General features: G+C 42.9%; 1 protein-coding gene across 1 annotated transcript; it reads left to right on the forward strand.

The window, feature by feature from the left end:
- The first annotated feature begins 5,918 nt into the window (after window positions 1–5,918).
- Window positions 5,919–16,694, forward strand: LOC139470209 (uncharacterized). Its single transcript, XM_071252526.1, has 3 exons — window positions 5,919–7,602; window positions 15,405–15,650; window positions 15,776–16,694. Exons 1-3 carry the CDS (start codon window positions 6,840–6,842, stop codon window positions 16,126–16,128), a joined length of 1,362 nt encoding a protein of 453 aa, XP_071108627.1. The 5' UTR covers window positions 5,919–6,839; the 3' UTR covers window positions 16,129–16,694.

Below are 16,694 nucleotides of genomic sequence, written 5' to 3' on the forward strand. Positions count from 1 at the left end.
GTTTCAAACAACGTTTGATTGTATATGAGGATTAAACTTCGCGTTCAAGAGGATCGCACTCTATTATGTTAGGCCGTTGAGACATCATGCTGCAATTTAATATGGGTATCCCACTCAGACACATTATGCTGACTCCGAGCTGACCAGTCTTTCTTTTATCTTCTTAATTCACAGGGCCATGCGGGGCATTTAAATATAATCATAGTGAGCATCACAACTTCTTAGGCCACAGGCCAAGAAACTAATACGACATGATTAATATATACACATAATCTAATAAACATTTAAATTTTCATAGTGTGATACATGTACTAGTATTTAAATATGAATACACGATGTCTTTTTTAAAGTGTTCAAATGGAACAAATGTTATATTTTGGATGACCCTTAGTGTAAATTTAGTACAAATTCCAGTCCTTCTTCGGGCTGAGAACGTGATCTGGACAACAGACTTTCGTTTTGAGGAAGCCTCGGTGGTTGAGTGGGTTAGACCGCTGACTTATTGTGCTGGCGATAAGATGCCTTATTTTGGGAGTATGGGTTCGAATCCCGGACGGGACTTACTTTACTAGGAAATTGTAATCCCAAATATAACATTTGTTAGTATTTAAACAATTGATTAATCGTATGTTTACATGTTTGAGACATAAGATTTACTTAACTGTTTTAAAATGGGCTCGATGCGCAGCAAGTTATTCGTAATTGTGAATTGTGTTAGCATACTAACAAGAAATGGTATTCAATTTCGTCATAGTTCATTCCAAAATTGACACAATATTTACATAAACGTTCTTCTGAGTTTTCTCTTTTATGTCTTCCTGTCTTAAGTCCGAGTTTTTGACAACTTCAGCAGAATGCATTACATATATCCTGTAAGGTTTGCCGTCGATGTAATTTATGGACTTTTAGTTCCGCTTCAAGAGTTGATTTAAGTTGAATAGGCTTGGAGTTCAGATTTAAGACATTGTATTGCTGTGCCATTTTTTAAAGTCACAGTTTAGAACCCGTTATTGCATTATTTCCAACACCTAGTATTATCCATGCTTATCCAAATCAGCATTTGGAAATACAGTAAACTACGGTTATAACGAACTCGAAGGGACTACTAACTTTAGTTTGTTATAACCGTAGTTCTTTCTACGCATATATACAGCATAACTATAGCAAATAGTCGGGAACAAAAAAATCAGTTCGTTATATCCGTCAGTTCGTTATAAGCGTGTTCGTTATAAACGTACTTTACTTTAAGGTTCTTGATGTAAGTAGCCCAAGATACACGACCCACTTAATCCCGCCCATACAGCTTTAGATACGTTTGTTTGTTACTGTTTTACAGAAAGTAGTTTAATACTTGATGGTATAATGTACATACAATTTATGTCTTCCATATTCACCAAGAAAGGCGTCGTTACACGCTCTAGGCAGCTCAAGTAGACGCTTGGAGTGTCCTTCCTATGTGTCCACAATACTGATTTCCCATAATTCAGAACAGTAGGATATAATTGGTAGAATCATTGCATCAAACATTGTCGTGGCTGTATGCACTGGTAAACCCCTAGAAAGAAGGTGTGTTTTTATACATCAGAAGACTATTTCTGCTTGTTGTGCTAAGTTAGTTTTTGCTCTTGTCCAGATTAGTTTAGACGTGAAGACTAAACCTAGGTATTTGTAAAAAGTGTTTGTTTCTAATTGATTTCCTCTATAATGCCATGTACATGTCTATTCTGACAACTTCTATTTTTGAAATTTCGACATTTAAAGCCATACCCCATCTCATACAAAAATCACCGACACGGTTGATCCTGTAATCTCCCTGCACTGTCAGCTGAGTTGGTGACGTCATCGGAGTATGCCACGAACAAATACTTGGCTCTTCTTCTGAAATGAAAATACCCCTGCAAATTGCTTGTTTCAGTTCAGTGACAGTTTCATTGATAAATAGTGTGAATAATGTTGAGCTCACCACACATCCTTGACGTGTTCCGACACAACAGTTGACATACTCCGTTAGAACATGTTCAGTCCTTACACCTTTAAGCTTAGAGTACCTATCAGGAAACAATGTCAGACAATTTCCATTAATTCCATAATTAAGAAGGCGATGCCACAGGTTAGTGTGATTTACACAATAAAAAGATTTCCTTAAGCAGTAGATTTTGATAAATATGTCCTCATTATTCCATAAAACGTAAACACACTATCTGCTGTTGAACGCTTTTTTCGAAGGCCGAAACCGATTTTCAGAGATGATGAATATTTCCCATTTGACCGGAAGTCAAGAGATTTCTCTGTGGTTGTTAAACCTGATCTTTGGCACTTTTCTTGTGAAGCGGACATACAATCGCTCTGTTTCAAAATACACACAAGACCTCACAATCTCGTTGAGCATTTTTACATATATATGAACAATAATTTTGAGGGAATTTGTAAATACACTATAGATAACGATCAAAACACGTAATGAAAAAAGGAAATATTCATATTGTTATGTTACATTGTTAGCGGAATATGTTTTCTCATCATGGAACCTCTGAAGTTTGACACAAAACTACTGTTGCGGACTTTATGACTGATTCAAAATACTTTTTAAAGCATAATCTGGAATGGAAGTCGTGAAGATAGGTGGTGGATAGGTCTTCAGCAACCCATGCTTGTCGTAAAAGGCGACTATGCTTGTCGTAATAGGCGACTAACGGGATCGGGTGGTCAGACTCGCTGACCTGGTTGATGCGTGGATCGATGCTCATGTTATTAATCAGTAGATTTTCTGGTCCAGACTCGATTATTTGCAGACCATCGTCATATAGCTGGAATATTGCTGAATGCGGCGTTTAACAACAATCCAAATCAATCCAAAACCACAGACGCTCTGGCCATTAGAAGACGGATGCGGCCCCAGCTTTATAAACATAAGACATTAACTGTAAAAATTGCTGTCGAACTCCCCCAAAAAATTAATTGGCCTACTTCATCTTTACTCTTTGTAAAAATATACATTCGAAGAAAGAAGGCCTCAAACCCAAGAATCTGTGCCATGAGTATCACACCGCGTGGAAATCACTCAACCGTAAAATGGTGACAGATAAAGAGGATGCGTTGTGATTTACGACATATTGTTTGCATGAAGTGCAGTTTTTCACTCATAACTATTTACTAAACGTGCACCATCCCGCACCACACACACAGGGGCTAGCGGACATCCTCGACAACCATCATCAGGACATGTGACAGCATGGTCAGCTCGGAAGTCATCTGCAAACACACAATTAGGGCGGAAATATAATGCTGCATATTTAATAATGGTCCGAAACTGAAGTGATAGGTTTGAAACAGAGAAAAGTCATACACTGGGGATATCCCGCTGAGATATGGCGGGATTATTGCTGAAAACGGCGCAATACTCACTCACTCACTCACTCACTCACTCACTCACTCACTCACACTTTAGTAATTCGTAAGCACGCTTAAGTAACTCATGAGCACGCTTTAGTAACCCATAGGACAGCTTTAGTAACCCATGGGACCGCTTTAGTAACCCATGGGACCGCTTTAGTAACCCATGGGACCGCTTTAGTATCTCGTGTTCACAATACAGTATTTTGTGCGCACCATCGTAGTACATGTCTGCACATGTCATACATACAACAACGCTTCTATACATACTGTATGTCCCGAGAACACTTATTTCAGTTGCAAAACCTGCGGCAAAATTATTCTTTTCTGCAATATTTTTTTTGTTGAAATTCCAAGCCCCCAACACCCAAGAATATCAAATGGCCGACTCATTATTGCCGGCTATACAGAGCATACAACGCACGTGTTGTTTACCTATGTAAACCGACAATGTAAATATTATCACACACCTTCAAATGCTATCTCTTCTGCTGATCCATTGAATATTCAGTGTGACGTCTTATCGTGATGTTCACAATAATAACGTTAGACTTTCTGCGAAAGCTAAACATAAAAAATACAAAAAATGCGGCCCACATACATTGTTTGATTTAGGCTATGTGTGGAAATACAACTGCCTACAGATCAACCTTTTTGTCCTGGGCGTTTTTGGAAATGCGATCACACCGAAGTAAATACAGACACAGGTATTGTAAGAATCTTGTTTATCAAGCCATTTCAGAGTTGGACGTGAGGATCGGATGGTAACAATGGCCACCTTTGATGGATGTCAGTATAGGATGTATGACCAGCAGGGACGACCGATCTGTTTTTCTGCGTCAACGAAGTCTATAAGCGTTACGACTATCCTACGTTAATGTTAAAGAATGCGTGTAATTTACGGTTGACGTAGCGCTAATATTGCTAGGACTATCGTACGATTATGTTAAAGAATAAGTGTAAGCTTTACGTAGCGCTAATATTGCTGAGACTATCGTACGTTTGCGTTAAAGGATGGGTGTAAGCTTGACGTAGCGCTAATATTGCTGAGACTATCGTACGTCTGTGTTAAAGAATGGGTGTAAGCTTGACGTAGCGCTAATATTGCTGAGACTATCGTACGTCTGTGTTAAAGAATGTTTGTAAGCTTGACATAGCGCTAATATTGCTGAGACTATCGTACGTCTGTGTTAAAGAATGGGTGTAAGCTTGACGTAGCGCTAATATTGCTGAGACTATCGTACGTCTGTGTTAAAGAATGGGTGTAAGCTTGACGTAGCGCTAATATTGCTAGGATTATCGTACGTCTGTGTCAAAGAGTGGGTGTAAGCTTGACGTAGCGCTAAGATTGCTGAGACTATCGTACGTCTGTGTTAACGAATGGGTGTAAGCTTGACGTAGCGCTAATATTGCTGAGACTATCGTACGTCTGTGTTAAAGAATGGGTGTAAGCTTGACGTAGCGCTAATATTGCTAGGATTATCGTACGTCTGTGTCAAAGAATGGGTGTAAGCTTGACGTAGCGCTAAGATTGCTGAGACTATCGTACGTCTGTGTTAACGAATGGGTGTAAGCTTGACGTAGCGCTAATATTGCTGAGACTATCGTACGTCTGTGTTAACGAATGGGTGTAAGCTTGACGTAGCGCGAGGTGAACTTCGTCCGTTTCCGTGTCGGAAGGGGACGCCCTGATCTTCACGGGCAAAGACAAGCCTGGGTTGGTTAAGACAAATTCTAACCCGGATCTTCACGGGGGAGAAAAGCATGGGTTGCTTAAGATATATTCGAACCCGGATCTTAACGGGAGGAGACAACGCATGGGTTGGTGAAGACAAAGTCTAACCGGATCTTTCCGGGGGAAGACAAGCATGGGTTGAGGAAGACAAATTCTAACCCGGATCTTCAGGGGAGGAGACAACGCATGGGTTGGTGAAGACAAAGTCTAACCGGATCTTCCCGGGGGAAGACAAGCATGGGTTGGTGAAGACAAATTCTAACCCGGATCTTCAGTGGAGGAGACAACGCATGGGTTGGTGAAGACAAAGTCTAACCGGGATCTTCAGGGGACCGATGTGAATCTTTACTCACACTGTCAATCATTGCTTTTACTCTCTTGTACATACGCGACCACTGGCGTTATACATTGCTGATGCACTCCCACTGTTTTCTCCTCTTTGATCACGCTCCAATACAGTGAGTGAGAGGCTGAAATATTATCTGCACAGCATGTGTGTATATGATACACAATGACGCTGTTTAACAGGAAACATTAACGGTGAAATAAACATTAAAATTCTTTATGCAAAAAACTTCCAAACTAAATTTTCTCTCCAATTCATATCCCGCCAGCTACCATAACACATTCTGCATCTGTCGAAGCCATACAATCACGTCAGACAGCGAGGTCAGTTGGAAAACACATCAAGTAAGGGTGAAACACTCGGAACACATCGGACCGTTACGGCAAGTTCTATTCGGGCCGAGTAAAACAAGGTCATACAAACTAGTAAGGATTGAGCGTCAACAGTTTTTGTTAAGAGCATGTGTAGATACTTATTTGCGGGAGTTTGGCGAGTAATGTACACATAATTGGTTTCATGCTCCCAACTCGGGAAGAGGGCTTTGCGGTCACAGGACCATTTGATGTTTGTATTGACAGAACTGAGCGCAGCAGAGGATGAGTGTTTATGAGATTGACACCCTCATTCAGTTAAACCACGGATTACCCCAAGCTGTGCTTTCTTCGGCGTATTTGTATGAGAAAGCTGATTTGTCAGGGCATGCGCATAATGCCAATATTTAATAATTGGAAGTAGCCACTGACGTGGGACATGTAACGCAACAGATGGGATGCTTCATCAGGGGAGGAAGAGGATGTAACGTTAGTGGGCAGTGGAACTCAGTCAAGCGTTGTATCTAAAAGAGGATAAATCTGGACCTTCTTCAAGGCGATGCCATACACTCACGTCATTACGCTACAGATGAACATAGGATGTTGTGTGTTGGCTTGTGACGGATTATCTAGGGTCGTTGTGAAGATTCTTTGTCAATAAAGGAAGTACGTGTCGTTTTCTTAAAGTGGTAAAGTGGTTCACGGTTCTCACTGCGCGACGTTAACGGATAGTGTGAAGTGAATAGACGGAGCCCAGTTTGTTTTCGTGGTAAAGTGACCTGTCCACCAAACGCTAAATGGACCCAATCCGAGATTGTGATTGGCTGGATATACAATAACTGCGTTCTGAAAATACGTTTCTTGTGTTTTCGTCCAAATGGATCAGTGAGCTAACGAATTACGAATACATCAGGGTTTGGATCAGGAATTAGGTTAATACACCAAAAAAAGCCATTTTTTTCGGAAGACCAAAACGATGATAGATGTGAATTGAAATTTGAAAAAGAGGTTAACATAATTTCTGTGTGATGAATCAAATACCTTTCTAGTCACCATGTACATGCTTATATTCCTCTTGGCGTCAGCGATAAACGCTGCGACCTCTGACGTCCATTACGTTGACCTTCTGCAAGGTCATGACCTTAAGTCCGAGGTCGTGTCCAAGTCTGCCCTTCAGACCACCCAGCTGCAGATCATCAAGCTCAAGAAGCTTGTTGAAAAACAAGGAAGGGTTTTAGCTCAACTGGTCGCAGGTCAGAACAAACTCGTTAAGTATAAATCCCGAGAATTAAAGAAGAACAAACACACACGGAGATACCTCAAGAAAATATACAAGTCATGCACGTGCGAATCTCGTAGCAACCCTGTGAAGTATTACAGCAAGGATGTGAACGATGCCAAGGGAGACAACTCCCGACGGATCGTAATTTTCAATAGATCGAACTCAAAGGATGTCAGTGAGAGCAAGGATGTCAGTGAGAGCAAGGATGTCAGTGAGAGCAAGGATGTCTTGAATATTTTGTTGGATAGTGGTAATGGTATACCTGACGAAGGAGGTGCGATTGATGCGCGTGTTCCTCAAGGAGACAGAAATGACGTAAGTAGAGCACTGAGAGACTCTCAGGTTGTGAAGGCGCCACCTACCGGCGAAGACAGCGACTCACTTGGAGGTGATAAGGCATCGTATGGCCACACCGAGGATGAATTAAGATCGACATCTACTACGGTGTCGACAACGTCGACGACAGTGTCTTCAACTACGTCTACAACTAAGCCACCAGTGATGTTTGGAGATGGTTCTGATGACGTTGATGAAGGTGAGCTGCATCCCTGTAAACGTAGACTTTCCTCACCCCCATGTAGCTTGTTTGTTGTTTAACACTCAGTATTCCAGCTACACGACAGCAGCTTGTAGGTAGTCGAGTCTGGACTAGACAATCCAGTCATTGATATCATGAGCATCGATCTACACAGTTGGGATACGATGTCGTGCATCAAGCAAGTAAGCGAGCCTGACCACCCGATCCCGTTAGTCGCCTTTGACGGCAAGCATGGGTTGCTGAAGACCTAAAGTACCCCGGATCTTCACGTTTCTGGGGTAAGGTTAAGATACATGTAAAATCAATTCAATCGTTTTTCTTAATAACTACGGTTAAGTGAGTTAAGAAAGTCGCTTTAAGCAATATTCTGGCAAAATCACGGCGGGGGATATCATCAACCAGTCGAACCCGGACTTTTGATTGATATTATTGCAACGACCGACGGCAATCATAAATGCCGCCGAGCCTGACCATCTATTCAATATCCTCATGCGCATGCGCAGGACGCTGTGGAATATTACACCATGTATAACTCGGTATTTTGTGCAAAGTTACTTCCCTTATCCCCTGCAAACTGCGGCTCAAAGTCACAATGCACACAATATCAGAATCACCGGGTTTGTTTGTTTAACGCCAAATTCAGCAATAATCCACGTACAAGATGGCGGTCACATAGGACGACCCCGTGTTCTAATGCGATGATTATTTGTTTTGCTGAGTTGTGTCCCTTAACCTTGCCAGCATCCGACAATGTTGGTTCGATTCCCAGATTTGTTCCGATTATTACCCTTGGTCTGTCAGCGCCTTACCCATTCTTGTTCGTTTCAGTGTCCCTTTGAAATCCCCTAATCTAGACCCCGATAGTTTGAAAACCTTATCTAACAGACCATCGAAGTCGTGAATGTTTCTTGTTATCCGAGATCTAGTAATCATGAACCTTTTTAATCCGGACGGTTAAGTTTCCCTCATAACAGTACCATCTGTCATAACGAGGATTACCGCTATACGTCTGAGACCCGTGAAGATCCGGGGTAGTATAGGTCTTCAGCAACCCATGCTTGCCGTAAAAGGCGACTATGCTTGTCGGGATCGGGTGGTCAGGCTCGCTGACTTGGTTGATGCATGTCATCGATCCCAATTGCGTGGATCGATGCTCATGATGTCAATCACTGGATTGTCTCGTCCAGACTCGATTATTTACAGACCGCCGTCATATAGCTGGAATATTGCTGAGTGCGGCGTTAAACAACAAACAAACAAAGCTATACGTCTGAGTGTCGTTACGTACGCGGCAACACTGTATCACGTTTTAACGTTAAGATTAACCTGGTTGCTGGCAGTCTGAGTGACACTGTTCGCGCTCAGTGGTGTAATTTGCTCTCATCAGACCTGGAGCCAGCACAGTGTTCCCACCGAGGCGCAGGGATACTGATGGATAGTCAGTTCTCAATGAGTCTGTGGCAAGCGGATATCTCTGCCGGCTGACACTAAAACAACACTGCGCATATGGAAGTGTTGTTAAATTTTTACACATATTTTGTTCTGCTTTATCACTTAACTGTACGTACAAATGTTGTGTTAACACTCCCGGTTATAGCCTGAACATAGGTCTAATCGTTGGACAATCTCTCTCTCTCTCTCTCTCTCTCTCTCACACACACACTCTCTCTCTCTCTCTCACTCTCTCTCTCTCTCTCACTCTCTATCACTCTCTCTTTCTCTCTCACTCTCTCTCTCACTCTCTCTCACACCCTCTCTCTCACACACACTCTCTCTCACTCTCTCTCTCTCATCTCTCTCACTCTCTCTCTATCACTCTCTGTCTCTCACGCTCTCTCTCACTCTCTCTCACACACACACTCTCACTCTCTATCACTCTCTCTCACTCTTTCTCTCTCACTCTCTCACTCTCTCTCTCACTCTCTCTCACTCTCTCTCTCTCACTCTCTCTCTCAATCTCTCTCACTCTCTCTCACTCTCTCTCACACACTCTCTCACACACTCTCTCTCTCTCACACACTCTCTCTCTCACACACTCTCTCTCTCACACACTCTCTCTCACACTCTCTCTCTCTCTCACACTCTCTCTCTCTCACACACTCTCTCTCACACTCTCTCTCTCTCACACACTCTCTCTCTCTCACACACTCTCTCTCACACACTCTCTCTCTCTCACTTTCTCTCTCACCCTCTCTCTCTCACTCTCTCTCACACACTCTCTCTCTCACTCTCTCTCTCTTTCTCTCTCTCTCAACCTCTCTCATACACACTCTCTCTCTCACTCTCACACACACTCTCTCTCACACTTTCTCTCTCACTCTCTCCGTCTCTCTCACTCCCTCACACTCTCTCATATTAGTTGTGTGAACATAAAGCACATGCCAAAATTATCGTAACATTTATTTAAAATGGATTTACTTCCTTGAACTTCGAGGAAACAAGATCTAGTGTATTTCTGAAAGAACGCTATCATTACTGATTGAGAATGGTCATTCTTAGCTACGGTGCAGCCATGTGACGGTGGATGATATCACAAAGATATTTTACACACATAAACACGTTGATATTTGAACCCGGGCTTACGACATGAAGAGCGAACACTTGAACACCTCGACTACCCGGAATCCATACAATGCAGCCACTCCACCTGTGACATACCCTTTGGTTTGGACGTCAGGCGGTCCTGTGTTAGCAGTGACAGCTTTTCTCAGCCAAGGAACAGTGTTCGTTTGCAATAGGCTTCAACATGTGTAGCAGAACGCTTCCACCTCATTAACCTTCTAATGGAACATCGGAGAAGCGATAAAGACGCCATTTATGTGGTAAAGGAATTATGTTACATGTAATTCAGCCCAGTGCTCGGCATGAGGGGATAAAACAAGGAATGTTCGGTTTGGACCACTACCCTCACCCCACACACACTACACATACAACACACACGCATATCACACACCACATACTCACACACATATTACACACCACACTACACACATATACACACATCACACTACATACACACAGGCACATTACACACACACGCGCACACTACACACACACGCATATCACACACCACATACTCACACACATATCACTAACCACATACTCACACACATATCACACACCACACTACACACATATACACGCATCACACTACATACACACACGCACATTACACACACGCGCACACTACACACACACGCATATCACACACCACATAATCACACACATATCACACACCACACTACACACACGCACACTACACACACACGCAAACACACACTACACACGCACACTACATACACACACAAACAACACACAAAACACACACACCACACATAAGGATCACATGCTTGTCGTAATTGTATCCTGTTATTGCTGATCAGGTGGTTGTACCCTGACGTGACGCCCCGACGTTGTAGATCTATGCTCATGCTCTCAACCACTTGTTTGTCTCGCCGCGGCTATCTACGAGTTGACTGCGTAAAACTACATTCTCTCTCCATTCTCCCTACACTCCCTCTACATTCTCTCTGCACTCTCTCTGCACTCTCTCTGCAGTCTCTCTGCAGTCTCTCTCCATTCTCCCTACAGTCCCTCTACATTCTCTCTGCACTCTCTCTGCACTCTCTCTGCAGTCTCTCTGCAGTCTCTCTCCATTCTCCCTACAGTCCCTCTACATTCTCTCTGCACTCTCTCTGCACTCTCTCTGCAGTCTCTCTGCAGTCTCTCTCCATTCTCCCTACAGTCCCTCTACATTCTCTCTGCACTCTCTCTGCACTCTCTCTGCACTGTCTCTGCAGTCTCTCTCCATTCTCCCTACAGTCCCTCTACATTCTCTCTGCACTCTCTCTGCACTCTCTCTGCAGTCTCTCTACAGTCTCTCTCCATTCTCCCTACAGTCCCTCTGCATTCTCTCTACATTCTCTCAGCAGTCTCTCTGCAGTCTCTCTCCATTCTCCCTACAGTCTCTCTGCATTCTCTCTACATTCTCTCAGCAGTCTCTCTCACCGATGTCACGTTCATGTGTTACCCAGCAAGGTTGTTTGTTTGTTTGTTGTTCATCGACGCACTCAGCAATATTCCAGCTATATGACGGCAGTCTGTAAATAATCGAGTCTGGACCAGAAAATCCAGTGATTGATATCATGAGCATCAATCCACGCAATTGAGATTGATGACGTGCATCAACCAAGTCAGCGAGCCTGACCACCCGATACCGTTAGTCGCCTTTTACGACAAGCATAGTCACCTTTCACGGCAAGCATGGGTTGCTGAAGACCTATTCTACCCCGAAATCTTCACGGGTCTACCCAGCAAGGAGAGACGTAGGACATCATCATGGCGTCACCCTCGATTATCCAGCGTGTTATATCCATGTTTATATTTGTCATGTGACAACCGACCTAACAGGCTGTCGTCACATAGACGGAATATTATTGAATGTGGCGTTATAAAGAACTAAATCACTTTTTAAAGCACCTGGTATCAGCCATACGAATACACCTTGGCCTTGTGCGACCCGACACGCCTATCAATGAACGTGTTGACCTGATAAACGGTCGCTTGTCCCCCATCAATCGCAAGGGGCGGGGCGTCTGAATGTGGTAACCCATTCCGGCAACACGGGGTCAGTTTGACGTATTCCTAACCTTGAGTAGCGACAGGCAGGAAATATTTACACCCGGAGAGGGAAACACGCCACATGTGTGTATGATATGTAACAAAGAGTGTTTCAGATGTGTGTCTGCATACAAACTCAGTCGGTTATGAATCTCCCTCACGACGGCGCTGTTAATCTGATGAGAAGGGAGCTGTACATACGGAGTGGTTGGGTGGTTCTCATTGACGTTCACTTGAAACAAATTCAATTTAGCAATACCGTGTTGATGGCTGGTTGGTTGCTTGTTTGTTGTTTAACGCCACACTCAGCAATATTCCAGCTATATGACAGCGGTCTGTAAATAATCGAGTCTGGACCAGACATTCCAGTGACTGACATCATGAGCATCGATCCACGCGATTGGGATCGATGACATGCATCAACCAAGTCAGCGAGTCTGACCACCCGATCCCGTTAGTCGCCTTTTACGACAAGCAAAGTCACCTTTTACGGCAAGCATGGGTTGCTGAAGACCTATTCTACTCCGGATTCTTCACGGGTCCCGTGTTGATGGCAGGCGGCTGAGCCAGTGAATGTTGTTTAAAGCCACAGTCAGCAATATTTTAGACCTTATAAGACGTGAAGACTTTAACACCGTATTGATGATAAATGTATTGTTTGTGACGACTGTCATGGCTAAGTTAGTGGAATACTGAATGTGTGTTAAGGTTTTACATAAGACATTATGACGACACAAATATTGATGTTGTTCGTCGACTTTGAGTACTTTAAAGGTTTCATTAAACCTGAGTGAGTGAGTGAATTCGGTTTAACGCCGCTTTCAACAGTATTCTAGTCATATAGGTAATATAAGTAATGTAGGTTTTAGACGTTTACCACTTCGGTGAAACCCAGGAGCACGGGTATGGTGCTGACAAACCTAGAAACATAATTTGGGCGAACCGTGATTCGAACCCACAATCATAGGTATCTGGCTTGCCCAAGTGACGCAACTCTGCACAGCGAATCGTAGCGCCTTAGACGACTGGGCCACCCGTGCCCCCACTAAACCTGAAGAAATCGCTTGTGTGTGTGTATGTGTGTGTGTGTGTGTGTGTGTGTGTGTGTGTGTGTGTGTGTGTGTGTGTGTGTGTGTGTGTGTGTGTGTGTATATATATATATATATATATACTCAACATATATTAAGTAATAAACTAAAGCAGTCATGATACGCTGGCACTATAAAATTGGCATTTGTCCGGAATAAAACGCCCGCACACACGCACGCACACACGCACGCACGCACGCAAGCAAGCACGCACGCACGCGAACACGCATCTCGTTATATAAGTGGTTGGGAGTCATGGTGTTACATCTGCCTGTCTTTTGGCATCCTATAGATTCTCACTGCCAAATATTGTGATGGATCTACGGTCAGCATCAACCTTGTCCTTCCTAGATTCTCACTGTCAAATTTGTCATGGCTCCACTTTCCACATCAGCTGTGGCCTTCCCAGATTCACACCATCAAATAGTGTTAAGGCTCTACAGCCAACATCAGCTGTGGCCTTCCCAGATTCACACCATCAAATAGTGTTAAGGCTCAACAGCCAACATCAGCTGTGGCCTTCCCAGATTCACACCATCAAATAGTGTTAAGTCTCTATAGTCAACATCAGCTGTGGCCTTCCTAGATTCACACCATCAAATAGTGTTAAGTCTCTACAGCCAACATCAGCTGTGGCCTTCCTAGATTCACACCATCAAATAGTGTTAAGGCTCTACAGTCAACATCAGCTGTGGCCTTCCTAGATTCACACCATCAAATAGTGTTAAGGCTCTACAGTCAACATCAGCTGTGGCCTTCCTAGATTCACACCATCAAATAGTGTTAAGGCTCAACAGCCAACATCAGCTGTGGCCTTACTAGATTCACACCATCAAATAGTGTTAAGGCTCAACTGCCAACATCAGCTGTGGCCTTCCTAGATTCACACCATCAAATAGTGTTAAGGCTCCACTTTCCACATCAGCTGTGGCCTTCCTAGATTCACACCATCAAATAGTGTTAAGGCTCCACTGTCAACATCAGCTGTGGCCTTACTAGATTCACACCATCAAATAGTGTTAAGGCTCTACAGTCAACATCAGCTGTGGCCTTCCTAGATTCACACCATCAAATAGTGTTAAGGCTCAACTGCCAACATCAGCTGTGGCCTTCCTAGATTCACACCATCAAATAGTGTTAAGGCTCAACAGTCAACATCAGCTGTGGCCTTCCTAGATTCACACCATCAAATAGTGTTAAGGCTCAACAGCCAACATCAGCTGTGGCCTTCCTAGATTCACACCATCAAATAGTGTTAAGGCTCTACAGTCAACATCAGCTATGGCCTTCCTAGATTCACACCATCAAATATTGTTAAGGCTCAACAGCCAACATCAGCTGTGGCCTTCCTAGATTCACACCATCAAATAGTGTTAAGGCTCTACAGTCAACATCAGCTATGGCCTTCCTAGATTCACACCATCAAATATTGTTAAGGCTCAACAGTCAACATCAGCTGTGGCCTTCCTAGATTCACACCATCAAATAGTGTTAAGGCTCTACAGTCAACATCAGCTATGGCCTTCCTAGATTCACACCATCAAATATTGTTAAGGCTCTACAAGCATACCAACTGTGGCCTTCCTAGATTCACACCATCATTATAGCTAAAATGGATAGAATTATCAAATTTGTAAAAGGGGTCAGTGACATTTGTGTTGATTGCAGTAAATGTTCCAAAACCAATAATGGTGTTTCTTTTTATTTGATAACAAATTCCATCCATGTTTAGCTACTGCCTTCCTTTGTCGGGCAATTAATGGAAGACCTCGGGCGTCTGCAAATGATAATGCCATGAAACATAGCGTTATAATATAATTATGTTAAAACGTTTAATTTTTCGAATAATTTGACCTGGTATGAGAGTGAGTGAGTGAGTGAGTGAGTGAGTGAGTGGGGGTTTATGAGGCTTCAAGCAATATTCCAACAATATTACAGGGGACACCGGAATTGGGTTTCATGATTTTTCACCGTGTGGAGAATCGAAACCCGGGCATTCTGTGGGAAGAGCAAACGCATTTGCCACTAGGCTACCCCCACCACAACGCTCTGCTTTGATTTTAATACAAGTTTATGATGTTTTGTTAACAGAATCCTATGATGTCTTCGCTGATCTAGACTCCGGGAGGGTCAAGGGTAACCATAGCGACATCATATGGCTTCATCCGCCCTCAGAGGAGTCGTCGTCTTTATGTTGTCGTCAGGGATTGGTCCGTTTAGACTTCCGTCAGCCGTCAACCAATCTGCGCCACAAAAAGATCAAGATTGACATGTGGTTTGACACGCCCAGTGGTTGGGTTTTCAACGTCGGCGATTCAAAATCTAACGATGGAGGGTGTAAGTCAATTCATTTGTTTAATGAACTTTAATTTGTTTTAATTAAGATTGATATCCATTACAGCATATTTATCGGTAGAAAATTTAATTTTTGTCTTTTATAACACTGATTTATGCTGTTTCAGCCGGCGATGGCACCACACAAGAGAATGATTGTGAGGCGCAAGGTTTGGGGACTTCCTTCTCAATCCACGGTAGTGATAAGTCTCCAAACCCCTTGAAGAAGTTGTTATATGAGAGAACAGACTTCATCAAGTCACGTGTTACACTGATTGTCAAGGATGAAACAATCATATGGAACAACTATTATGGAAATTTTAACTTCTTGCATAGCCCCGCCCTATTTGCTCTCAATAACCAATCAGACAGCCAGGGCCCTGTCAATCACGACGTATATCTTTCACTCAACAGGGTCATAGCGGGGACCTATAGAAGTGGGCGTGGTTTATGTAAAGTTGCACTTAAGTGGTTGGAATAAATGTGCAAATTTCGCATCATTTATGTGTAATGTGCATATTTGTTGAATATTAACGTCAGTCAGCAGTATATTCAACCCCATAAATAGCTGGGATTCATGCAACAACCTAGCGCCAGTCCGGATTTAACCACGCCCCCAACAAGATGGGGAGAATAATTTAAGTTCCCACATATGTGCTATTTTATCTGTATATCTCTAGAAACCTGATATATTACTTACTTCAGTGTGAAATGCTGATTTCTTCGAAGTGAAAAAGTGATATTTTCATTGCAGTGAACTTAAGACTTTGACGAAACTTTTGTCATACAAGAGTTACCTCCCCTCACATTGTCTCCTCACAGTGTCTGGCCCGTACACAAACCGTTGACTTCCTTTTTAAGTTAGTTCCACATTGACAATGCAAAATAATAACAGATGGCCATTTTTGGAGTTAATATCGCTTCATGCCGTTTGTATTCTCGTGAAAATGTTTCGGTATAAATTATAAAATTTCTCATTTGACTCGTCAATCAAAATTTTTCGTTTCGCAAAGCGCTATTTTTGTTACTTGACCAGCGTGTATTCTT

Source organism: Haliotis cracherodii, unplaced genomic scaffold, assembly GCF_022045235.1.
Source record: "Haliotis cracherodii isolate W230 unplaced genomic scaffold, xgHalCrac1.p SCAF_20, whole genome shotgun sequence".
NCBI classification, from domain to species: domain Eukaryota; kingdom Metazoa; phylum Mollusca; class Gastropoda; order Lepetellida; family Haliotidae; genus Haliotis; species Haliotis cracherodii.